The 27085-nt window shown below is 43.0% G+C and overlaps 1 protein-coding gene across 3 annotated transcripts; it reads left to right on the top strand.

Annotated features, from left to right (window-relative positions):
* The first annotated feature begins 887 nt into the window (after positions 1-887).
* On the top strand, positions 888-26885 carry KCNJ16 (potassium inwardly rectifying channel subfamily J member 16). Of its 3 annotated transcripts, none has more exons than XM_067714807.1 (2): positions 888-1194; positions 23207-26885. In XM_067714807.1, the coding sequence occupies exon 2, from the start codon at positions 23299-23301 to the stop codon at positions 24556-24558; it is 1260 nt and encodes a 419-aa protein (XP_067570908.1). In that variant the 5' UTR covers positions 888-1194; positions 23207-23298; the 3' UTR covers positions 24559-26885. The 3 variants fall into 3 exon arrangements, with proteins under 3 accessions (XP_067570908.1, XP_067570906.1, XP_067570907.1); XM_067714805.1 differs by lacking the exon at positions 888-1194 and adding an exon at positions 22143-22724; XM_067714806.1 differs by lacking the exon at positions 888-1194 and adding an exon at positions 22143-22728.
* Positions 26886-27085: the final 200 nt, after the last annotated feature.

The raw sequence follows: 27085 nt of genomic DNA, 5'->3' as shown, positions 1-27085 counted from the left end.
TCACCCTGTTCCCACTTGTTCCTGATCTAATCAGGCGTTTGTCTCCAGAGCTCTACTGAGACATCTCTCGTCAAGCCGCCGGTGACGTCACATGGCCACATCCAACAGTTAGTTCTTAGTCCTCATCTTGACCTCTCCTTAATCTCCGACACAGAGGATCACTCCCTTTTTCTTGCCATCTTTTCTTCACCTCCTGCCACATCTCGTGGTTTTCTCTCTACTTGAAGAAATTCTCCTTTTCAGTCTCCTTCACTGGCTCATCCAGTTAACCACAATAAAACCTCAACCACTGAGTTCCCCACTTCAAAATTCCTTCTCTCCTGGTTTCATCATCTTAGTAATTGGTACCAGCATCCAATCAATTTCTCAGAAATGTCCACATTTTCATGACCAGTTCATTCCAAATTATAAGACTTCCCAATAGGTGAAAAGTGGATATCGAGTAAGAGACTTATTCTCTCCCATATCCCAAACTTAGAACAAACAAGCCAGAAAATGAAACGGGCTTCTCAGAAAAATATCTAAACGTTGTCCTTGAAACCACTACTGGGCTTGTCAGTGGTCTTCAAGGGGCACACATTTCCTTGGAACCCAAATGAAATACTGTTCGCCTTAGGTGTACGATTACATAGACAGGGTGTGTTTGCAGAGAAAAATCTTTACAGTGACAGTCTAGGGCACCTACACTTAAGAAGAACACACTTGGAAGACGTTGTTCAAGTCCTGGAGGTGTTAGTGAGAAAAAAAAATCCAGCCTCTGGGACGGTGAGAAGTTTAGGGGCAACTTTCGGCCATGTTGTGATTTGGGGAGGGCCTTGTTGAATAAGTTCAAAACACAAAGGTATAGATGGGCAGGAAGGGAGGCTCTTTCTTCTTGATTCTTGTTTTCTGGAAGCCACCACTGGCAAGACTATCTCCTACGGGTAGGCATGGGAACAAGTTAAAGAAAGTGTTGATTCTCTAGAGGCAAGCGGAGATCTCAGCGGCCTTTGTATGTGGTGAATGTGTCCGGAAAGGCAAAGAAGAGCGAGATTCTCCCGTGGGTTTTCTCATCTCCATGGCGGTGGGTGCTGACAGCTTGAGAGCGAGCTCGGAGGAGCAGAGAGAAAGGAGCCCTGGACGTCCAGTTGCCGTGCTCTCACACGACGCAAAGGACACGGGGGTCTGAGCTGAACTTCATCATCCGTAACTAAGGTGAGACCATCTAGTGGGTTACTAAGTGATCCAAGCCTGAAAGCATTGCTCTCTTGCTCGATCTTTTTTGGGCGTATGCCTGCTAGTAGGACCCTTATGATGCTTCCTTGGGCTACATAGTGTGATTGATTGCTGTACGGTCTATGGCTGGGAATAGTCTTTCTTTCCTTCATATAATCTCTGGGGAGTGCTGAATCGAACAGATTAAGAATGCAAGTGCCTTTTATAGATCGGGGAAGTAACCATTAGAAACAGAGAGACAGACTTAAAAGCATGATGACTTATCCAACCGAACGTGACTTATTGATGCCGTGGGGCAATGTGGAAAAGGATGAGTCTTTAATTTCCTGTGGAAATAGTCATTCATCAAACCCTCCTTTTGTGTGTCTTCGTCACTCTTCCACTGTTCCAAAGTGGCAACAAAGTGGCACTGAAGATCTGAAACTGTGTGATAAGAAGTGCTGTCATTGACCTGTCATTAATGACGTCTTGACTACTAAAAATATAGACAGAAATACTGGGAAGACGCATTAGAAAAGAAAAACTGCTAAAAGGTAACTTCAGTAAATAGTGAGCTCCTCAGGCTTTGACGTCTGATTAGGTGGAGAAGCACTGGGCTTTTTAACTTTTAATGTTTTTCTTCTACTCACTGCCTTTTGGTTTGCAATTTGGTTGCCAGGGAGTCATTAACATCGGTTAACACCCCATGGCTTGAGAGTTCATTTCTCTGGTGAAAGGAGCAGAGGTTGAGATAATCCAACTTGTCTACCTGGAAATTCCAACATTGCGTAGATGCAGGGCCGTGGGTTTAACCATAAATATGTCTTATTTACGAAACTCTTTAAGCTTTTCTTTCTTTTTTTTTTTTTTTTTTGCAGTTTACAAGGCTAGTTTAATTGTAATGCCTAAAACAAACAAAGATTAAACACAAAACATTAAGATTATAGGCCAATTTAAATTTTGCTGTATAATAAAAGAAACTTTAGAAATTGCAAATTAAATCTGCCAGTGGATACGTCTACCCAAGAATGTAAGGATAATATACATTAGAAAAATCTATCAATACAGGTAATATATGAACACAGTCAAGGAAAAAAGTGATCTTCTCAGTATGATGTATCCAGTAGATGCAGAAAGCTCATTAAATAAAATTTGAAGCTTATTCATAATTTTAAAAAGTCATTAACAAAATAGACAAGAAAAGTATATACCAGAAACGCAGCAAATACCATATTTGTTTAAGCTTTTCTTTTTAAAAGCCCTTCCCCCTCCTTCTTTAACTTCCCATGAGCCTTGAAATCATTTGGAGAATTCCCAGGGAGCTAGGGGAACATCCCTAGAGGTTCTGAAAGCCCGTAATCCTGAAGCTGGAGTTCACATGGGCTGCTTACACCAGCGTGACCTTCCCAAGTGACTTAGCTTCTCTCTGCCGTCTTTTCAAAAGCCTTTCATAATCTCGCTCTCTTAGATATCATTTAATCTCCTTCGATTTAATCTCCCTCGATGTGGTGCCTGGCACACAGTGAGCACACACTCAATGGAGACAATTCTTATTAGCTCCATTTTAGAGAGGAGGGAAACGCTGATACAGACGGTGATCGTCGGTTAATAGCTAAGCTTAAAGTAATATCTCAAATGGCTCGACTCCAGGGAACGTACATCTTGTTCTCAGGTTTGAGAACATACGTGTCCGTTGCACTTTTGCAATTAGGATGACGGAAAACTCATGATATCAGAGGTAGCTCTGGCAACTTACACCAGCCTTGACCCTCTTCTTTTTTTTTTTTTTTTTGTCTTTCTTATTAGCTGTATTAAGGTATAATTTACATACAATAAAACTCAAACATTTTAAGTGTATAGTCTGATGGACTTTGACAAGTGTATAAGGCATGTAACCAACACCACAATAAAGATACACATCACTTCCATCACACCAGAAAGGTCCTCATGCCCTTTTGCTGTCAGCTTCTTTCCCTCACCTCTAGCCCCGAGAAACCACTGATCTGCTTTTTTATCACATACTATGGGCTTCTCTAGAATTTGACCCGCTTCTGACATGGTTTTCTGAGCAGCAGTCTTCCACTTTCAGCTTCCAGACACCCACATTCCATCCCTGGACCTCGCCTCTCTGATGAGGCCAATCTCCCCAGTGATGCGGCCGAGGTCCAGGAAGGTATGTGGGATGGGCTGGCATCAGGGTGATGAGGGTCAAGAAGCGAGTCCAGGCCGAGGGCGTGCTTTTGTGCGTATGTGGTCTAATAAAGACAAATCAGTCGTTTCACATTCTGATCTTTTAAAAAATCAGAACATCTGCCCCATCATGTTCACCATGGCTGCTTCAAGTCAGCCAAGGCAAAGTTCCTGGTTTTGTCCAGGTGAAAACTACTGACATTCATGGGACATCTACCATTTTATAATGCTATCTGATTTCATTCTCTTAATTACCCTTTTAAAGGGACGGGGATCAAAAACGTAAAATAACTGGTTGGAATTCACATAGGTAAGTGGTAGACATGAGATTCCAACAGAAATCAGTCTGCCTCCAAAAATCAAACATAAATGATGTAGGTTAAGGTACTATTTTGTTTGCATTATGTAAATAATATAAATGGAATAACAGGTTGTGAAGAGAACCTGATAAGACCTTTCTGAGACCCAGACCATCAAAACCTGAATTTGGCTCACCTGCAAGGAATAGTATGTCTGACCTCACAGCGGGATTCAGGGACAGCCTGGAACACAAGAGTAACTGATCCGGAAGCATCCCTGGCCCTTGGAAACTTCCCTGTCGGCCATTATTCTGGGCTTGCCCTAATTTTTCTCTTAAGAAAATCCATGATCCTGCCCGAGATTTTTTTTTTCTTTTAATTTAGGACATACACAGAAATACAAAATGAAAATAAAAACAGATCAACTAAAATACAACGTTGATGCAATGAACAAAGGCACAAATAATACCAAAACATGGATCAGTGTGAGCTTTTCTCTCGGCATGAAAATGTGACTCATAATTATGAAAATTAAGAAGCAGACCCAAGTGTTTTTACTTGAACGAGAAGATGAGGTCTTTCTGACACTTTATTTTTAATCCTCTTGGACAATCTTTCACCATTGTTCATTTCATAAAATTGGAGGAAATGCTATTTAGTGGTTAATGAAAAATAACATAAAACCTTTCAATCTTTGTATAAAAAGAAGCCTTCAGAATTACTTAGCTCAACCTCCTAACAAATTCAGGACATTCTTCTCTATATATCCTGCAAGCTGGTCCTCCAGATTCTGAGTCAATAGTCTTCATCGTCACCAGATCGTTAGAGACGCTAACAATAAAAACATTCTTCTCCGTACAGAGATTAACTCCACTTCCCTGTAAACGCCATACACAGATCCTGGTCCACACCTCTGTGGCATCACCCGGCAGGGTCCCTCTCTCTACTGCACAAATTTAGATGTCCCCTCTCTGCACGTCTGGGTGTGAACTCCTTGAGCAGGGTCATGTTTTCATTATCTCAGCACATCTAGTTCAAGTTCGCGGACTATCGTTGGTGCTCAGTAGGGTTTTGAATACGCGAATGGATACTTTCTTGAGTATCTCTTTCTTCAGTTCTTAGTTTTCACTATTGTAGTAACTTCTCCCGAAAAGCAAAATACCCAGAATTGAACATTATCTTCAGATATGGAATCTCTCCAATTACACAAACTTTTATTACTTTCATGGGGAGTTGTGTGTGGATGAAAAACTAGTTTTTCAAGACTCTTGGCCTTGATTTTCTGGGAAAGTTAGATTTTTTTCAGCTCAGTGGCCACCGCCCCCCCCCCGCCACTGCTCCTCTCCGCTGGCCTTCTGAGCTTGACATTGATCCGCGTTTAGTGGAATCATCTGCCTAGATTTCCCTGCTGTGAATTTTCCCAGTCCCTACCTAGGGCTTAGGGGACTGTACCCCACAGGCACGCCCCTCTGCTGCCGGTTCTGAGGTGGGTCAATCCCTGGGGCACCTGGGTGGCTCCGGAACACATCCCAAAGGACTCAGCCGTAACCTCCTGCCGTGACTGCTGCTCTGAACTCGTGCCCCAGCCCTGGTGACTGGGGTTCCTCTTTTCTTTTTTTTTTTTTTTTGGCTGAGATCAAGTCCAATTTTAATGAGGAGAAATATTTAGTTTTGGGGAAATCTAACTATCATGTTTTGTGTTTCATGGTTTTGATTGCTGTGTCCTAAGAACCCTTTGCTTACACCCAACTCACAAAGATTTTCTCCTATATTTTTCTCTAAAAGCTGTGTAGTTTTTCTATTTATATTTAAGTCTGTAATAGATCTCAAGTTAATATTTGTGTTCAGTGTAGGGTAGGGGACTAGGTATATCGTTTTCTCTAGGGATATCAAGTTTTTCCAACACCATTTGTTGACTATTTTTTCTCCCATTGGATTGTTTTCATGTGTTTGTCGAAAAAAATAAAATAGGCATATAAGTATATATCAATTTCTTAGCTCTCTATTCTGTTAATTTAACCCATTTATTGATCTTTGTGCCAGTAAAGTAATTATTTGATCACCATATGTTACAGTTCATCTTGAAATTATGTAGCATAACATAAGACTTCCAAGTTTATGTTTCTCAAGTTCGCTTTGGATATTCTAGGTCCTTAACAACAACAACCAAAAAAACCCACCTACGCACGGATTCTGCTCCCAGCAGTTCCTCTTCTCATTAAGGGTTAAAACTTTAGCTATGGGAGGAGATGAATTTCTTGTAGTCCTTTCCCCCCAACTCTTTACTATCTGTGTGACCCCAGATAAATCTACCAAACTAGTTAAGCTTTAATTCTTCATCCCTTGCAAACTATTATATATAGGATGGATAAACAACAAGGTCCTACTGTATAGCACAGGGAACTACATTCAACATCTTGTGATAAACCATAATGGAAAAGAATATAAAAAAGAATATATATATATATATATATCCCAATCTCTCAATTTATCCCTCCCGTATACACACTACTATATTTAAAATAGATCACTAATAAGGACCTACTGTACAGCACAGGAAACTCTACTCAATACTCTGTAATGACCTATATGGGAAAAGAATCTAAAAAAGAGTGGGTATGTGTATATGTACAACTGATTGACTTTGCTGTACACCTGAAACTAACACAACATTGTAAATCAACTACACCCCAATAAAATAAATTTAAAAAAATTCTTCACCCTTCAAATGGTGATGATATTGATACCTTGTTCTCAGGATTTGGGAGAAAATTAAACAAATTCATGGATGTGAAGTGCTGGCACCTAAGAAATGTTTCTTTTCAGGCTGACGGGTATATGCAGCCCTTATTATCCTCCCTGTGTCTGGATTCCCGATGACCCTACAGCCCAGCTCCACACACAGGCTCAGTTCTTTCTGGCCACACCTCTTTGATGTGGTCACTCTCCTGCCCGGGTGTCTCCCTGCTGCCCCCACTCCCCTCTCTTGAACTCCCCACCTCTGTGTTTCCCCTTCCTGCTAGGCCCTCGGCCTCTCACTACGGGGCTGTAACACTGATTCACAAAAGCCCTAGGAGTCTTTTCTCCCCATGCTGTCCTCTGTCAGCTCAACTGAATTCCCGTCCTTCCACAATTATAGGTGGACCTGCTTCCAAGGCACAGCCAGCACCCCTCTCCAGTGGGCAACCCGAAATCCTTGGCCTTTGACCTTAGGGGTCTGGCCGTTCTATTGCCTATCAGTCCACACACATCAGATTTGGCACCTAGAAAGGCATTACCGGATTCTCCCTAAATGCATGCTCCCAGCCATTGAGGTGATCCAGTCGGCTCCCCCAGCCCACAGGCTGCAGAGCGAGAAGCCGTGAGCACAGCCAGCCATGTTCCGCAGCCAGCTGCTGGGTCAGCCTTAGCAATGATCTCCCGAGGCTGCGAGGCTCAGAATACGGCGGTCCTCCAGCTACAGTGTTCCGAGGTGTCCCTCCAAAGCGGAAGAAGGCACTCCCTCCCTTGCATCTAAAAAATGCTGAATTGTAATGACAATGTGTTCATCACCCTTGGGGCGTTTCTTTTGCAATGAAGATAGAAATGTGTTTTTTCTCATCCCAACCTTGGGTTGCTCTGTATTCTTTTATGAGATAGTCAGGTGTGGCCATGACAGCAGACAGCATCGAGGCTCAGAAAAAAATCCAGAGTATTATCCTCAAACGTCCTTGAGACGGGAGATGTGGCACAGGACCACGTGGGAAAGACACCGGGGTGGTCCAGAGGCAGAAGACAGCAGCAGAGGGGAGGTCAAGTCACAGCTGGCTTCTATCGGGGTTTGCGTGAGAAACTCAAAGCAGGGCAGGATGAATAGCTTAGCTGTGGTTAGTTTGAATGATTCTGGAGAACTCTGGGTTGTTCCTGGTTGCTTGATGCCTGGCCCTGGGATGATGGGGGCAGAAGAATATTTCCTTCTTGGGTGTACAGCCACCTGGAGGAGATGTGGCCCTGGATGAGTTAGTTTGTGTGTCTAAAGCATGCCCCAGGCTGGGTCTTCTTCTATCTCTAAGGACTGGCTATCCCTGAGGAGGGCAGTCTCTCTCCAGCCAGAATATGTCTTTGTTTTTGTTTTCCTTTTAGGATGTCGAAACATCATAATGGACAGAAAATTTTAAAACCTTTACCGTGCATAGGTATTCTTTCATCTGTGGCTTGAGCTGACAGACAGACCCTCCTTTGTCACCTAAGAAATTCAGTAAAATGAATCTCTCTTTACTTTACTGATACTAGCCTGCCACTGACCTAAAGCCCTTTCAGTTTTGGGTCCCTCTTCTCTACCCTGAATTTTTCTGGGTTTACTAACCACTGCTCTTGTATGACATGGCAGATTTCTGATCACGGTTTTAGTGTTCTTGAGGAGAGCACGCCAATGTCCTGTGAACCTCAGGGAAAATGGCCTTTGCCTAGTGACAGGGATTCATAAACTCCCTAAAACATGTGCAGGAGGGCTGGGAAGGCTAGTACTCTGATTTACTGATCAAGAACCACACACACACATACACACATCCTCCTCAGTACTGGCCGTTTACGATTAGGGCTAATCCTTCCATAAGAATCACACTTCTGGCTGCAGAAGAAATTAATGCCAAAATAAGTCTGTGTTCTTTGGATCCAAGCAGTAGGAAGCTTTATCCTTTTGCTGCTTTCCTCAGGATGCTCTGTGACATCATCCACACTGGGTTGTTTTTCCCTTTGTATTCAAACACTTTGGCTTAATTCCAAAGGGCGTCCAAAGGCAACAGACCTTCCCTGCCACCCACCCATGGGCCGTGTAATCTCACAACTGGAAACGTTCGGCTCCGTGTAGAGGCATCGCCCAATTCGCCTTCTTTGATAGCATCACCCCACTCCCACCCCAGGCCTGGGCTTCCTCTGGCCTCTTTCTTTGCTGACCTTCTTTAGGTTCTGAGTGGTTCAATCCAGTGGTTTTGCTGGTTGACAGTCACTGGGGCTTGTGGGTACTGGTGTACCCACACTGGTGGCACATCATGGGCCGATCTTATCAGTAGAGTGGGTAGACGTATCTCAGGAAAGCTTGAAAACAACCACAGATGCTGAGATATTTTCCCACAACCTGCATATTTAAAGTTAGGGAATAGCATACAATCTCCTTAATTCTAGAAAACCTGGTTCAAGCCTTTTCTACAAAAGATATGTACATCCAAGAGGATGACATTAACTTTTTTTTTTTTTTTTTGCGGTACGCAAGCCTCTCACTGCTGTGGCCTCTCCCACTGCGGAGCACAGGCTCCGGACGCGCAGGCTCAGCGGCCATGGCTTACGGGCCCAGCCGCTCCGCGGCATGTAGGATCCTCCCGGACCAGGGCACGTACCTGTGTCCCCTGCATCGGCAGGCGGACTCTCAACCACTGCGCCACCAGGGAAGCCGGACATTAACTTTTATGCACCATTTAGAATCTAGTTATAGAGACCTGGATTGCAATCCTGGTTCTTTCACTTTCCACCTCTGTGATAGATAGTGAACAACTTCTTTTCTCTAAGTTTTAGTTTGTTAATTTGCAAAGCAAAAAAAAAAAAAGGTAAAATAAAACAAGCATTTCAGGTTTTTTGCTAAAATTAGGGGAGAGTGACACAGAACTCAGGCACTGAGAGAAGAGACCCAGCTGGACGGAGGGGCAGGTGCCACTAGCAGTGTGGGCTGGGAGCACAGAGAGACGCCTTGTTTAGCATCACAGGTCGCCTATGGGCTGGACCTCCCGGGCCGCGTCATTCTGAACTACTTGGAGGTACTTTCTGGCCGCTGAGCCATCACTTTTTAGATAATCGAGATTTTGATTAGTGCTGCTCTGTTGAACTGACAGTAAAGTCTCCTTGGCAAAAGGAGCCGGCCGGGGAACACATCCTACAGATGGATAAGCTCAAAAATCCTTACGTGTTGCTTCATTACGAAGAGTGTTCTTTGATTCAAATGACAAGGATGGAGGTCGGGGGACAGGAGGTGGACCCCAGCTTTGCTTGATGACACAGGCGTAGATATTGTGTTCCCATTGGCAAGGCAACCATGGACCGAGAACCCAAGAAGCAAACGGAAGCTCTTGGTTGATGGTGCTGGGGAGTGACGTTCACAAGATTTTGGTGTCATGTAATCAAGTCCGAATGATGAACAGAACAAGTATCTCCTTGTACTGTTGTGTCTCCTCTGTTGACTGTCTGTGGTTGTGGAAGCTGGCATGGGTGTATTCACAAGCGTTTGAACATCTGTCTTTGAGGACTGGCTTCTAATTTTTTTCAATGAGGGCATCCAATCTCTCTACAGGAAATTTGCATGAGATTTGGGAGTTCAAACTGTCAATGATATTTACATTTCTCAGTTAAAAAGCCAACATTTCTTCCCCTGGCCCTAAACTCTATGCGTGGAAAAAGCTGTTTTCGTTCATAGCATATTCTTTCTGTTAAGATAATTAAACTTCTGCAGGACTGCCAGCGCTCATCAATAGAGTGAATTTTTCATAAATGTTATCTACCTTACGTGGGTGCACGCTGGCATTTTGATTAAGTTGAAACCAAAAGCTATTTTATTAGCAGAGAAAACCTTCCCCTACCTGCCCTCCTCCAACCAGCCTCAAATAAAAGGAGGCCATGCTGGCTACAGTTACAATTGTTATGAATGATTTTTAATCAAATAAGTAGCTAAAAATTGTTGAATTTTCAAAATACATTGGAAATCTTTCTCCATGTCGCTATGCTGTGTACATTCCTGGCTAAGAATGAGTTTTGCTTTGGCTGTGGGACATCTGTTTGCTCAAGCCAAGCACCACTCAGAGTTCCATAGGCAGTTTATCTGCTGAGTGAATTAGCCCAAGGAATTAAAAATGAAAATTCCTAAACTGCCTTTTGCTCAACTACCCAGAGTGTTCCCCTTGATTACATTCTGCCTGTCTGATGGCTTGACTTCAGGTCATTTTAAAAGCCAGCCACAGACAGAAATGGGGCATTCTTTTCAGAGCCTGTGATTTACTCCAAGCCAAATGCAAATCGATTTCTCACTTCTTTCCTTCTGTGGCTTATCCATGCCACCGTTTTCCTTCCTTAGCCTAGAAAATCAAGAATTAACCACAAAAGCAGAATGCTGGGGAGGTACCTCTGCACCTTAAATGCTGGGAAAAGTCTCAAACAGCTACCTTTCTTTGGGGTCTACTGCGTGATGTCACTTTGATTGATATTCTTCCACCGGAGAAGCCTCTACTCTCAGTGGCCTGTCTTGACAGAGTGGAATGCGGTGTACTTGGCAAGACTGAGCAGCTCAGGGGCGGTAACTGTCCTCATAGTCCTCGGGAATAGTCCCCCAATGCCTCAGGCACAGTTAAAAGTCGATTGAACTGAAGAATACACAGAGGCTGTTTCCATGATCTTTTCCAGCTCATTACAGGCATTGGTACGATAGAGTCTCTTACAGCGCACATCTAAACATCTTAGCAGGAGAGGTAAGGGAAAAGTGCCCCCGTCTGCCTCAAACTCAACTCCCCAGTGTTCATCCCAATGAATATTCCAGCCTAAGAAATGCTGGGAACAGAACCACTTCTCTTTTTAAGAGAAGTCTTGCTAACCTGGGTCACCTCTGTCTGTGTAGGCATTCACAGATAATGACATGTAACCTTCCAACTTAGGTAGGGTGATTTATTCTTCTTCTCTAGCACTCTAGTGGAAACTGAAGTACGAGCAGTGGAGAAGGTATAGAAAATGAAATGCATGGAAATCCAAGAGTCTATCTAATGCACTAATTTCTGTCAGCTACCTAAATCTTCTGTTATCTGTAGTAAGAGGCAGTGCTTCTTTGCCAAGTACCCTTGAAAAGGCTCGGTCTAATAGAAAGCTAATCTCGTGTCATAGGCAACCCACTGCTTAAAGTATTGCATCAGGAGGCTGTCTATCTGGATCTTCCTAGGGACATCATTTGTCTTGTATTTTAAGACCTTCTCAATTTATCTGTATCAACGAGGGAAAACGGGAATGGAGATAATAGCCAATAACAGCCGCTTTATTTTCCTCCCCGATAAAGACGTCCTGGGTTTTCATTTTGACAGCTTAAAACAGAAATTCAATCATTTAAAGGTCAGAGAAGTAGTAGACATTATCCCAGGAGTTCCTGATCTATGAGCAAATTACATCTGTGAGATCAAAGACGCCCAGAAGATTGAACAGACTAATAAATAGACTGTCTGTAATTGCCAGAAGGACAGTTTGCAGGCGGTTCTCACAAAATGGGAAAATAACAACAGAGAGATAGGACTTGGTTTTCTGTTGGAATACTATACATACCAAACTTGGAGAAGGTCAAACATGACAGCCTGTACACTTTCCATAAAATATATTCGCTCTGGAATGAACAGTTAAGTTCAACCGGAGGAGCTCCCAAACCAACGTACACAGGAGCTATTCCAGGCCAGTCGTAGGTAACCTGGCACTTAGAAGGCAAAGTGGATGACTAGTATGCAATAAGATCTATCCCTAGTGATACTGTGGTTCTTCCGGCAGCTCTGCCATGGCTCTTTGAAGGATATATCAGGGCAGTTAGGTGCTAGAAGGGACTTTAAAACAAGTCTGGAAATTGCCAGCCTCATGATTCTTAGAGGAAAAAAAAAAAATGGTAGGTAACTGTCAACCTCTCTCCCTCACTCTTTCTGTCTCCTCATTGGGATCTATACTTGAACCGACTGTAGTCACAGCTACAAGCACTGCAGTTTAACTACTTAAATACTGAAGACTGTGGAAGGAGCTTTGGGAGCATAGCTCATTTACTCGCCCTAGCAACCTATGACCTGCCTTTTTTCATAAGGGCAAGCAGAGGCTCAGAGACTAACACGCAGGGGGCACAGTCTTACTAGCGATCGAGCAAGCCTCTGAACTCAATTTCATGTCTGTTAGAACCCATCTTCTCCATTCTTGAAGCTTCAACATGGTGGATCTCCATCTTGAGGATATATGAGAATCAACAGGGGAGTTGGGCAGGGGAATAAATCACAATGATTGGAGTGGGATCCAAAGATCTGGAGGTATAAACGTGTTCCCCTAGGATCTCAGAAGCAGGTTGTAGTAGACTGTACTTTCCAAAAACACTCTACTGCTTGCAGGGATATCTGAATGAGGTTTCGGAGTTCATGAATAAGAATTATGAAGAACTGGCTAGGGCCAGCTCTTTAGGCAAATCTACATCATAAATATCTAATTGCCTTCTTCAAATGCATCCATTTCTAAAGATCGTTTCCCTGTGTCTTAAAAGTCCATCAACATAGACCTTAAAGTAGTTAAGTTGCAAAATAGCACAATTTTTAATATTTTCTTTCCAAAGTGATTGCAAATATTAGGATAAAAGAAAGATTCTTAAAACAGACTTTGGTATACCAAGCCAAGAAGCAAAGGCATTAGCAGTTTAATAGGTTTTGGAATGGGGAAGGGAGACGAGAGGGCACTGAGGGAGAAGAACCGCATTCGATGCTTGTTGAATCTGAACTCTGCTTTATGTAGCCCTGAATTGTGACCAGCTGCTTTCATGATTTCTCCAATTGGTCTCCAGCGGCCAGCTCTGACCCAGCTCCCTCTTCCCCCACTTCCTTGTTTTAAATGAGATCTGGTTTTACTTAGATGAATTAAATGTCACTATATTTGTTTCTGTGGATTGTTCCAGCAAAAATTACAGCATCAGTGTCTGACTTTAAATGTCTCTAAGACTGTCTGCTTCTCTGGGCTATTTATAGCTGCCTTTTAAACACGCTAATAAATGCTTTTAGGTAGCCATTGGTCTGCTCCCCCTTGATGGAGCCTCGGAATCGGTACACTTCAAAGTACCAGCTGAAAATACCTGTTTTTCTCTTCTTTGCAAAAGTAATGCATGTTCATTGTAAAATTTTTGAAATTGTAAATAGACAAATAGAAGAAAAGGGGGGAGAAAAAAAACAACGATCATACCAGAGAGGGCCACAATTCACATTCTGTTTCTATCATTCTGTCTTTTCTCCATGTTTAAATGTATTTAAACTTAAAAACTTATATTGTACAAGCTGTTTTATAGTCCTCTTTCATTTTTTCCACCAAACAATATGTTTTCTATTTTTTCTGGCATTCTTCTACTCTCTCACATTTAATGACTACATTAAATGTGATGAGTAATGATATGATTGTACCATTACCTATGAAACAATCCCACATTTATTAGGTGGCTAAGCCGTAGCCAAAACTTGCTACTACAAATAGCCCTACAAATCAGCCAAGTCTCTCTGCTCATTCACGATCGTTTCTTTAGGATAAATTTCTACACGCGGAGTTGCTAGATCAGAAGCCGAACCAAATTCATAGACTTTTGCCACATGTACCCAACTCACCTCCAGAAATAGTTCAAATTAAATATATATATATATGTATAAAATGTAGTATTATATCTTTGAAATGGCAGTATAATAACATGCATTCCTCTTAGGAGAACCACATTTCTAAGAATTCAATCATCATTTTAACAAATTTTATTAAACACTTTTTAGTGCCAGACATTTATTTTTTCAACTCCAGATTTCCAGAGAGTTCTGCAGCATAGTTACACATAGTTACCATGCTAAAAATGGTCAGTTCTAGGGAAGCCGCTAAGCAAAAGTGGACAGAAAGACTGTTTTGTTTTTTTTAAACTATGTATGAACTGGCAGCTAGGACAGGGGAGAGGCAAGGTAAATGGAAGCAGTTGAGAGCTGGTGTTTGGAGAACTGGCAGGGTTGATGGTTTTATGGATCTAGGAATGATGATTCTCTTGCTAGGACTGAAACCTCCTTGAGGATGTTGCATTGTTTAATTCGTCTTATTCAATTATTTGTTAGTTCACTCCTTCAAAGTCTAATTAGTGAGGGTCCACATGCTGCTTATCTCTCTAGCTGCTGGGGATACAGTGGTAAATAGGAGGAGGAGAGCTTTTCTCAAGGAATTTACAATCTGTTCTGTGGGGCAACCCAGCCAACAAACAAACAAATCCATCAGTTAGAGGTAAGCATTTTGAAATAAATAAACCACGTTAACGAGACAAAATAACAGTATGGGGGCGAGTTTTACTTTATATCCTCATCAGACAAGACCTCTCTGGAAAGGTGGCCTTACAGATGAGACATCAGTGATGATAAGAAGCCACACAGGCAGAAAAGGAAGTGCAAAGGCCCTGGGGCAGGAACACCCTTACTTGTTAGAGTAGAGCTTAGCAAACTTTTTCTGTAGAACGCCAGATAGTAAATATTGTCGGCCTTGTGGAGCACATGGTCTCTGTTGCAACTACCCGGGTCTACAGGGGAAACGTGGCAGTAAGTAGCCGTAGGCCATGAATAAGCAATGGTCTGAATGTGTTTCAGTCAAAGTTTATTTACAAAACAACCAAAGAGCTGGACATGCCCCATGGACTGTAGTTTTCTGCCCCCTGCGTTAGTGAAAAAGGGAGATTTGATAAGGAGAGTGAGTGGTGAGAAGACTGGGAGATAATTTTCAGAGATGGGCAGAGGTCAGCTATATACAATCTGTATACAACACTGATTATGCACATTACTCTAATTGCAATGGGAAGACACTGGATGGTTTTAAGTAGAGGAGTGACATGTTTTGATTTTATTTTTAAAAAGAGAAGATCCAAGTACAGTAAGGGCAGAAAGAGGGGATCTCTTAGGAAGCTGTTGCTGTGGGTCCATTGAAGACCTGGTCCATTAAAGACGTGGTGGTTTTGACAATGATGAGAAGTGAGTAGTTTTAAGATCTGCTTTGAAGGTGAGCCCACAGGACTTGCTGCTCATGTCCATAATGGGAGTAAAGGAGAGTGAGAGACCAGCACTCTTGCATACAGGAGATGCTTTTAAAACGTAAATTAAACTGAATTGTAACTGAGTGCTTTCTGTTTCAAGAAACAAAAGCGATCCCTTGTTAATACAAGCAGAAGAAAATATTATTGAAATAATATTACAGCATCAAGGGAAGTATGAAGAGAAAGACCCTGATCTGAGCAAAATCAAGAGGCCAAATGAAGATCTAACCTCAGGAACTGTCTCCCTGGAAGCCACGGCTTGTGTCTTTCTCTGGGTGACTGAGATGTGCACCATCACACCACTGGCCTCTTGACTCTTGGTAGTTGCCTGGAATCATAGGATTCAGCATGCTTCTGTCACGTCCTCAGGAATCAAAGTCTTGTTTGTGACGTTCTGATTGGTCGGTCCAGGTTCCCGTGACCCTCGTCCAGGTGTGGGGTGGGGAAAGGCTGTAGTGAGAAGTGGCTTCTGCCTTACCTTCCCATGTTTGCTTTGAAATTTCTCCAGCCAATTTTCCATGTCACAGCCAGAGTGATCTTTTAAAAATGCAAGCCTTGTCATGCTGTGCCCTTGGTTAGGACACTTCAATCACTTCCACTGCTCTTGGGAGAAAGACCCAAATCTTTAATTCTACCTAGTAGGTCATTTATGCTCTGTCTCTATCTCTCTCTCCAGCTTCAAATCCCCAACCCTACCACCACTCCACCCCCTGCCTCGTATTCAGTTCTTTGGAAAGCACACCCTACTCATCTCTGAGTCACGGAGCCTCTGCAAATGCTGTTCTTCTGCCTGGGAACCTCGTTTTCCCTTTCCTCTTAGACTTGTCCTCATTGTTCAGGTTGTAATCCAGACATCCATCTCTCCCAGACTCCATCAGGACCCAGGATTATAAGCTATTGCGAAAAACAGAGGAGAAACGTTCGTTCAAGTTAAGGGTTAAAGGAAGATTATAAGGACAGCTTCCAAGGTGGTAGCCATTGTAGCCTTTTATATTATGCCATTCATTCCTTACAAAAACATTTTGAAATAAGTCAGCTATTGTCCTTATGTTTTAAATAAACACAATGCGGCTTAAAGATATTTGTTAAGATGCAGATATCATACAACTAAGATGTGGTAGAACCGTAACTAGAATCCAAATCTTTGATCTCCATTTTCCTGCCTTTTAACTGCGCTACTGGAGGACCATGTTGTGTAACTTGGACTGTGCCCCGTGGTAACAGGAGAAGGATATTTACATTTCAGAAATATCACGCGGGATGAAAGTGGCAAGAGATGGGTTAGCAGGCTGTTAGGTAAACCAGGTAAAACCAGGTTCTTAACTGATCAGGAAAGCTTGAATTCAGTGATAAAATGCAGATGAGTTCCTGTAATGATAGGTTCTTGTGAGAACCAGGCCTTAAGATTAGCTGAGCACAAAGGATGCAGCAGCCACACGGCACCTATCAACAGTGAGAGCCTTGACAATGAGAGCGCCGCAAACAAACGAAAATAGGGCAGCAAGGCGTGAGCTGAGAGCATTTTTACCCACAGCGAGAGCCAGGAGAATTGAAGAGCATCTCTCAGCTCCAGTGTCGGGTCCCGGACCCAGCTCTCTCCCATCGCCCTCGTGAAATGGTACCATCGCCTCTGGTTCCAGACACTCTCCGACTTCGTACTTCATTTTGCTTTTCTCCGTGGTGTTTACACCACGGTCTGGGTGATCATCTCCTTTTATTTATTGATGCCCAACTCTCAAATGCCGATCCCACAAGGGTGGGACTCTTCACTGATTCCTGAAGGTGGGTAGCTCTAGCACATATAGAAGCTCAATTTTTTTTTAATGAAAAAAAAAAAAAAAGAAGAATGAAAACAGTCAGTCACTAATTCTCCACTGGAGGGTTTTAGAGACCACTGGGGAAGTGCTGTCCTTACACAACCAGGGGAAATTGAACTGTGGTCTCTTAGAGAGATGTTAAGATCTCATGATATCCAGCCTCTGCGTGAAGCCGGGTCCCGCTCAAGGTAAACTCTGAGCGACGGGGGCTGACGTCCAACCAAGACAGGGACGGGCAGGCTGATTTGCAAGATAAGAACAAGAGAAACCTTAAGAGTTGTCTCAGTAAAGCAGGTACATACCATTTAAGACAAAGAATAAGTACGATAAGCGCCTTGTGAATTTCTTTAACCTGTTAACTTTGCCGAGCTTGTCACTCTTGTTTCCTTTAGGTTGGTTCCTCAGATTAAATAGCAAAAAAATTCTTAACGTGAGCTGGAAGTGTATGTATCGTGCACCTAAGAGTGTATGTGTGTGTTGAGAACAAGGACTAGGGGATTTTCCATTTGGTAACAGTTGTGAAAGAGAAAAGCCCCTGGGGTTTGGGGGAAGTGGTGAAAGGACAGAGAAGTGGCCCAGGTGGCTTAATGGTAGGAAATAGTGGTGACATCCGTATTTATTGGGAACCACGTGCTGTCTGCCCTGCTGTTATGCAACTGGGAAGCTCTCTGAGAAAGTTAAAGCATGTGCTCTGGTATTTTACAGAAGGGGCAACAGTGCTCATGCGATCCAGATTCAGGAGATAATTACTGAATAACTGCTGTGAGCCCAGCACGGTGCAAGACGGCTGCCCATCCCTATCTCGTTCAAACCTCGCGATAACTCGGTAGCCTCGGTAACCCCAGGTCACCCTTAAAGACACTGAGGTTCAGAGAAATGTTACGCACATCAGCCACTCGCGATGAAGAGGACAGATCTGGACCTGGAGTCTACCTCCCATGCATGATTTCTCTACAGTACCAAAAACACATTTTATTTCAGGCTATTTCTTAATAATGAGGTTATTCTCTTTCTAAACCAGAACAACCGGCTATTACAACTCATATTATTTTGGTACTGTCCTGACATCCAGAAAATGGAGAAACAGAATCCCAGACTTCAAATTTCTTCTACTTCTTTATAAAACACAGCATCCTCTGGGGTGAGGCGGAATTTACATAGGTGATACATATTACTTAGCGGAAAACGGGGCTGCAACAAGGATCTCCAGATAAAGTTACGAGTAATATTGTCAGGCTGGATTTCTGCTGCTTCCCAGCATCTAGTTCAGTTGGTTGATAACATATTATAAGTTCCTTTCCTATGATGAAACCCCTCTATTCCATAAACTGGCACAAATCTTTCTAAATTGATTCAGAAGGAGAAACTGCAAGGTTATGTCAGGGAAGAGGTAAAATCCATGGTCACCGAGAAGTTGGACCAGGGATGGAGGGTGGGGCTGGGAGGGAGGAAACGGAGAGGGAACAAAAGCTATAGGTGAAGCCACAGGCTGCCCGGGGGGTGACAGCAGCTGAGAAGGAAACGTGAGATACCGTGGACCTGTCAACAAAGGAGAGACTGTTTGAAATCAGGGAGTGTGCGGAAAAGGACAGGCAGTGTCCAGCAGGGACTGGGTGAAGCAGGTGTTCAGTGGCTGAATGTCGAGGTCCACCTAAGAGCGTCTGAATGTCTTATGAGGATTCCAGGCAAGATAAGGTTCAGGCTCAATTCTAAGGCAAGAAGCTGTGGGACAGGTTTTGAGCAAAATAACTTGTTTGGGTTCTCCCCTAACTCGTCAAACTCCTCTTTCTTTCCTCCTCACCGACCAGAGCCCACCCCAAGTGTCGTCTGAGCACACCTCCCTGGACCTCCCTGTGGCCCCCTTCCCCCTTCCCTTACCCCAGACTCTACCAAGGGGGTCTTCAAAGACAATGACCCGCATGCAGAATTCAGGCCGCGCTTTCTACTCTCTACCCCGTCAACTCTCACGTTTCCACTAAAATTTATCTCATCTAACAGTTTTGCCAGGAAAGTAACTTGATTACTGATGACTTCATGAAACTCATTTACATGCTGAAGAAAGTACTTGTTCACCTCAAAGGCCATGGGCATGAAAAAGTGAATTTTACCAAAGATATTTTAGACCTTTATTTGTGGAGCATCTCAAATTATACAGAGATGGTAACTATTGCTGTTCATGTGTTTATATTAAGTAGATGCTAGGGACAGTTCACATTTTATTATCAGAGTGACACAGGAGTGTGAAGTCTTAGCCACTGTGTTACACCTCAGCATGCTAATGGAGAGCTTAGCTTTGAAGAGCTACCTGCAGAGCGGCCTGCTTGGTACGTGGCGGAATTTGAGAGGACGTGGCAAAACGGCAGAGGAACTGCTTCCAAATTGTTGAGTCTGACTGAGGCCCTTTTGTGCATTGAGCAAAGGGGACAGGTACACAGCCTGCCCCTTTGTTTCGCTGAAAATATTCCCCGTCGTCTCTATAGCCCGTTTGAAATGTGCTCTATTCATAAAGGTTTCTCCTTGAATTCATACAAAGCTCTAAAAACCTGGGGACTAAAAGCAGGTCTCACCAGCCAGAGTAGATTAAGGAACATTTTTTAATGTCTTGACTTAGTGCCATGAGCAAAGGTCTGAGAAAAGTCGTTGTCAGGATTGGGTGTGCTCACCCCTCTGACTTTCTCACATGTGTCTGCAGTGCTTTCCTGAGTACCTTTGCAAATTGTAATGGACTTGGATGGCGTTCTCAGGAAGAGCCACCATCCTCACTGTGCGCTGCCTCTTAATCTAAGCCGCATTTGTAAAAGGACCCCATGTCACGACAAAGAAATTGCATGTAATGACAAAGGTCCTTTCTTACCTCTGTCATTAGTCGCCGGGCAAAATAGTTTGAAACTGGTGTAGAAGAGGGACCTTTGATTTAGCATTTACTTTTGAGTTTTATATCCCACGATTTTGTAATTGCAGTGATCATATTTCCATTTTTATTTTTAAAAAAAGGAATTTTGCAATCAATGAAATAGCCACCATCAGTTTCAGGAGAGCAGGGAACACAGCATGTGAGAAGAAATACAGAAGTAGGAGCACTGAAAATACTTTTTCATCATGGAATCGATGGGGACAAGATGATTAGGAAAGCATTAAGGCAATTTTAAAGCCCAGCCTCAATTCTGAGAAAAACAAATGTTAAATATAGAATGTCCAGTCAATCAGTAAGCCTTATCTTCTGTTACTTAATGGCAAACAATTGGAAAAGTGCTCAAGTTAACACAGCATATGAAAGAAGAGATTAATAAATAAACATGTGTCGTCTAGCCATTTTGACAAAAGGGCCGCTGTAAACGCCTTAGCTCATGGTGTAGGCTGAGAGATGGTTACTATTAAATAAGATTAGTTTGGTTATGATCTATCATTTAGCTTGAAAACAGTTGTCTTTTTGGAAATGCATCATTTACGTGGTGGGAGAAGCAAAGGATAGATGAATAAAAGTATGCATTCAAACAGAATCTGAAAGCGTTTCTCTGGATAAGTTGAAATGAATGATCGTGATAATAACCCACTGCAGAGGATGTGATGGGCTGGGGGTAGAATTCTCACAGCTGTTAACTTGGATCCCTGAAATTGTTCCATTATTCAGAAGTAATTTTTCTACATACTCACATTTGCTCACTTGTAGCTTGCATTAGTGAAGTTTCATTCACCAGTTAGCATACTGTTGAAGGTATATTAAAAATGGCTTGTTTATAACAGTTGTTGGCACTCCCGGAATTCACAGGGTTGCCGACCAAACGCCACTGCAAATAAAAACCTTTCCTTTTTCTTTTGGTAGCAGGAAAGAGCAGAGTCACACAGTAGCTCTTGATTTATGAATCGAATGGTGCTTTCTCATTCTCAGACTCCCACGATGCGTACAGTTCCCTTTAAGGAACTGGGTTAGAAGGAAGCCTTTACCAAGAAAATAACCCTACCTCCAAATCTCCTTCTTAATTTGCAATCATGTGGGCCTTTGATTATAACTGTCCCGTTCTCATGCCTTGAATGATCATGTGAGAGGGAGTGGAAACTGACGACCGTGAATAGCTTCTTGTTTGTAAAGTGTCCTTCAATGGCAAGTCAGACAGGAACCTACAACGAATCACATATATTCTGGGCAAAATTTGTGGGAGTATTTTACCTTCAACATTCCAATAAGCATCTTGTCAGCCTTGGGTCCCATCCTGAAAGTATACAATTGTCTCCCGGAAACATGGCTGAAGTGGTGACCAAAGAGAGGCTGTAACTCTTCAAAGCAGATCTGGGGGACGGCTGGGTGAAGTGGCCAGGGCGGGCGGACAGACAGGGAGAAACGCGGACACGCCTTACAGGACATTTTGGCTGTAACCAGTGTCCATCCTAACTGTGGTCCACCAAACAAAGTGTTTAGTGTAAAGAGGGCCCGATCCCTGGAGAAGCAGAAAAATGATTTCTGTTGACTGGAGGGAAATTAACTCATTCCTCCCTTTTCCTAGCAGAGAAGGCGCTGGATAAGTACTTGGTGATTAATTGTCTTGGTTGGTTTCAAGGGGTGTCTCCATGTCCGGAACGGTATTTACACCCACGGAATGTTCTGTGCTGCCGAGTGGCAGGATCCTCTAATCCAGAGCCTTGCCTCCCCCTTCCACGCCCCTCCTGCACCTGGCACAGGTAGATGATGTGGAAAACTTATTCTAGTAATTACTAAACTGTTAACATTGGGCCCCAGTGACTCCTTTTTTGGCAGAAAAGTAACTAAGGACCATTTAATACTGAAAGTTTAAAACTTACTTTGAGATTTGAGCTGGAAAACTATTGGTCTATATCAAGGATGCTAAAAGCAATAATAAGAGTATGTATCAATATAAGTTGATCTTTTAAAGACTGAATGGATTTGGAGGGAGGAAAATGATTGTGCCCAGTCATAGCTGTGAAACCGTCAGCAATACAGTGAAGAGCTGGTGAGAAGAGTCCAATTGCAGCATTCTCCCTTTAAGAGGGAAGCAAGATTAGCAGCAACCTTGGCAAATTTTCGGCTTCTTTTCAGAGGGAAAGAGAAAAGCTTCCAGTGTCCAAAAAAAAAAAAAAAAAGAAAAAGAAAAAGAAAAGGAAAAGAAAGAAAGAAAAAAGAAAAAAGGATGGATGTTTTGAAACAAAGGCAGAAGCAATCTTATACTTTATTGAAAGCTTACCTGGGAGTGGTTTTAACTCCTCTGGGGTTAAGAAAGATTTTTTTCCTCTCAAGACCGAAGGTGGAGCTAGGGTAAAGGAATTGGATCTGAAATAGCATCCCTGTCAGTTCTGTTCTGAAAAGTACGCAGGGAGGAAAAATCTCCGTGGAAGAGAGAGGAGGCCACAGGTGCAGAAGGCGAGGGACCGTCTATGATACAACCTGTATGTAAGTTACATTGCAACAGGAACGTAGAAACCCTTAACTGCCTCTTTTTTCTAAGGAAAACCATCTGACTTAGAAAGCCTCTAAGACGGCTAGACAAATACCTGAGTTCTATTTTGCCTTTTTACGTTACAGATTATTTTGTTTTCTAAATGCCCTCAGGCCAGAAGAGTCTACGAAATGAAGACAATTTTTTTTTTTTTATGTCAGGTCAGAAGAGGTAGTGAGGACTCATTTGGGATAATCATAGTGTTTACTGAAGCCTTATGCATGTATAAAAATGTTATTTTCTCTAATCGCATATTTTGTTCCTGTAATGACTGAGTTGAATTCTAAACTGAACTGAGTAATCAATACTTAATGCCTCTGTCGCGCAAATCAAGTCGTAGCTGTTTCAGATGGCATCAGATTGCTTCCAGTGGGGCACATGGCTCTAGAGATGGAAATTAAAAGCAAGTGTGTCGAATTTTCTGTTTTTCAGGTTTGAAGTGAAAACTCACAAACAGCAGTCAGTACCCCTAGAACAGTCGCCGCCCCAGGAGCCACCCGGATGCCCGAAGGGCAGTAGAAAGCATGAGCTTCTACGGCAGCAGCTACCCGATCGTGAACGTGGACCCCAAATACCCGGGCTACCCCCAGGAGCACGTTCTAGCCGAGAAGCGAAGAGCCAGGAGGCGTCTCCTGCATAAAGACGGCAGCTGTAACGTGTACTTCAAGCACATTTTTGGAGAATGGGGCAGCTACGTGGTGGACATCTTCACCACCCTCGTGGACACCAAGTGGCGTCACATGTTCGTGATATTCTCGTTGTCTTACATTCTCTCCTGGTTGATATTTGGCTCTATCTTTTGGCTCATAGCCTTCCATCACGGAGACCTGTTGAACGATCCCGACATCACGCCTTGTGTGGACAACGTCCATTCCTTCACGGGGGCGTTTCTATTCTCCCTGGAGACCCAGACCACCATCGGGTACGGTTCCCGCTGTGTCACCGAGGAATGTTCTGCGGCCGTGCTCATGGTGATCCTTCAGTCCATCTTAAGCAGCATCATAAACACCTTCATCATTGGGGCTGCCTTGGCCAAAATGGCGACCGCCAGGAAGAGAGCCCAGACCATCCGGTTCAGCTACTTCGCCCTCATCGGCATGAGAGACGGGAAACTTTGCCTCATGTGGCGCATCGGTGAATTCCGCCCCAACCACGTGGTAGAAGGCACGGTCAGGGCCCAGCTTCTCCGCTACACGGAAGACAGCGACGGGCGGATGACGATGGCATTTAAGGACCTAAAGTTAGTCAATGACCAGATCATCCTTGTCACACCAGTAACGATCGTTCATGAAATCGACCACGAGAGCCCTCTGTATGCCCTTGACCGAAAAGCCGTGGCCAAAGATAACTTCGAGATTTTGGTGACGTTTATCTATACTGGCGACTCTACCGGGACTTCTCACCAATCCAGGAGTTCCTACGTTCCCCGAGAAATTCTCTGGGGCCATAGGTTTAATGATGTCTTGGAAGTGAAGAGAAAGTATTACAAAGTGAACTGCTTACAGTTCGAGGGCAGCGTGGAAGTCTATGCTCCCTTTTGCAGCGCCAAGCAACTGGACTGGAAGGACCAGCAGATCCACAACATGGGAAAAGGCCCGCCAGCCCAAGGACCCGGCACATCAGACACCAATGTCAGAAGAAGGTCATTTAGCGCCGTTGCCATCGTCAGCAGCTGTGAAAACCCAGAGGAGACCACCACCTCTGGCACGGATCAGTGTAAGGAAGCGCCTTATCAGAAAGCTCTCCTGACTTTGAATAGGATCTCTGTAGAATCCCAAATGTAGTCCTGAGTTGTAAGTACGAGGGCTCCCAGTCAATGTTGTTACCCCCAAACCAATCGCCTTAAGGCAAGTAGTTATCAACAGAGCTTTTAAAGAAGGTGATAGCTGTCTTTGATGTTGAAGGAGGATAAATAGAGCAGGTTAAACTTGATAAAAGATATCTAAGCATTACATCATATCCAGCTGTTTAACTTTTTTTTTTTTGGCTAGCAAATTTTGTGTTAGGGGTGCTATTAAGAGGCCTAATTGATTAATTTAAATTTCATCTCCTTTTGTTATTCCGTATACTTGTATTGTCAGTTGGAGGTATAATATTCAATAATGGGGAACAAAGGTAGGACACTGGGATAATAGAAAGTAGAAAGGAGAATAGCATGAATAATAAAAATTTTAAATGGATCCAAATCGGTAGTATGAGTTACCTATAAAGACATTATATCATATAATCAAGATGTGCAAGGGATGCGTTCGGGAGATTGTAACGTTGAGCTGTTTAACTGTGAAATCAGTCCCTGTGTTTGCCCCGCAGAGTGTCTCAGTATCAGCTGGCAGAGGCAGTGGCCGTAGGAAGTAACAATGCCCCCGGTTCTGACGGTGAATCCCCTGCCACTTGCCAGGTAATGATCAAGCAGTGCTAGAAGCTACTTTTTCTCTCATCCGTGAGGCAGAAGAAAAGTTGGCGTTATTACTCAGAGAGGTATTTCTCTCTTAAATGCTCTGTTTGACTCCAACAAATGGCTGGGGGGGGGGGGGCAGAAATAAGGCAAACAGGAGCTTTGTAAAGTGTGTGACAAGGGGACTGCTTATGTCCACCTCCCCACACCTTCTTTGAGGAAGGACAAGAAGAAGGATCGGGACCCTAGAGATAGGGTGAGGGAATGGAGAGCCGTAAACATCCTCAGACTCTTTGAGAGAAAACGTGTTCCTGGAAGACTGGAGCTCTGGCTACACAAGGGATGGAACCCTGTTTTTTTGGGGGTTTTTTAGCAGTTACGGTGGGGTTAGGAGGTGGGGAGGCTGTGAGGGGAAAAGTATTTATTTGTGCCGAGAAGCAATTATGTAAGTTTCCCATATGGGTCACTTTAGAAAACACAAATAACTTGAATTGTGAATTTTAAGAAACGCTTCCATTGAACGTGGAACAATCATTTAAATGCAGGATTTTGTGAATATAATTAAGGTGATTTTAATGCACATTATGAAGTGGGTCAGCTAAGTGCTTTAGAATTGCTTAAATTGTAGGACAGGAGATAACTGTGTGTACTCTATTTCCACCTTAAAAGATGTTAATCATGATTACTTTAAACACAAATCCAATCACCTGCGAGTGAAGAGGCACTCACTCTAAGCTTTATCAGTTGAAGACTTACGAGCTATATTCCGAATTATCTGTGTTATTTTTTACATTCTTGCTGAGCTGGTAATAAGTATATGCCACAGGTTTTCACGTGTTTATTTTATTTAAATATATATATACACACACACAGTTTTTGCTTTTTTCTGGAAAATCTCTCTCTCTCTCTCTCCTCATTTAAATTAAAGCACACAAGTAAATTTTACTGAATCGCAGTCCAAGATTACCAACAGAAGTAAAATGTATAGGTATATAAAGTTTTTCTTTTGTTTGCCTTCTTTTTTCTCCTTTTTCCTTCCTCCCTCCCTGTTTTCCTTCTTTCCTTTTCCTCCTCCTTTCTTCTGCCTGTGAGCAATAAAGTTATTTTATGATGCACAAGTGCAAAGCTTGTATTCCTGTTGTTGTATGGATAAGAGATCTGTTCAGGTCACAGGTTGCAAAATCGTCCTGAAACTTAACATCAGAGTGCTAAATAATGCGTTTCTTTCTTCCAGCCTTGTTTCAGGAACGCAAAACCCATGTTTTTAAAACTGCACATGCCTGTAGATTCGGATTTTGGAGCAGCAGTTACTCAGCTAAATTAGAATATTACAACCTACCAAGTAGAAAACAGCCAACACTACAACAAACTTGCCCCCTTTTTTGGCATGTTTCACACCCGTCTAGTTTCATTCACTTTCCTTCCTGGACTCTGCTCGTTCGCGATCTTGCTTTGTTAGTATCCGGATAGAGGTGTCACTGTCCAGTAGACACACTCTGTCGGGCTTCGTGCCTCTTCCGTCAAATTCTCTTACCCAGAATAGAATGTACAATCAGCAACCCCATGTAATATTTATCTCCCATTTTCTGTTTAGATTGATAACACACTTTGACACCCCAATGAGTTACATAATAATAAAGATCTTAAAATTGTGCAAAAAGTGTGTGCCTATGCTAGTGGAAATTCTGTGGCTGTGGTCAGCAGGGGGGACAGGGCACCCAAACCGAGATTGCTGTTTCATAGAGTTAGGATGTGGGCAGAATTAGAAACCATTTTTTATTCGTTTCTAACAGCTTGCAGAACAGCTCTATTCAAATGAACAATTAAGTGCTCCTGTAAGCATTGCTAGAAACCTCCCTGCAAAATAGCATTTCTAGTTGGAAGTGCTCTGTCGATGATGAGAATATTTTTTCTTC

Source organism: Pseudorca crassidens, chromosome 19 (assembly GCF_039906515.1).
Source record: "Pseudorca crassidens isolate mPseCra1 chromosome 19, mPseCra1.hap1, whole genome shotgun sequence".
NCBI lineage: Eukaryota > Metazoa > Chordata > Mammalia > Artiodactyla > Delphinidae > Pseudorca > Pseudorca crassidens.
Note: the sequence above shows the minus strand (reverse complement) of the source record. Positions and strands in the feature narration are given on the sequence as shown.

Coding starts and splice junctions, on each gene's coding strand:
- KCNJ16 (XM_067714807.1), top strand. CDS start 23,299: ATGAGCTTCTACGGCAGCAGCTACCCGATCGTGAACGTGGACCCCAAA.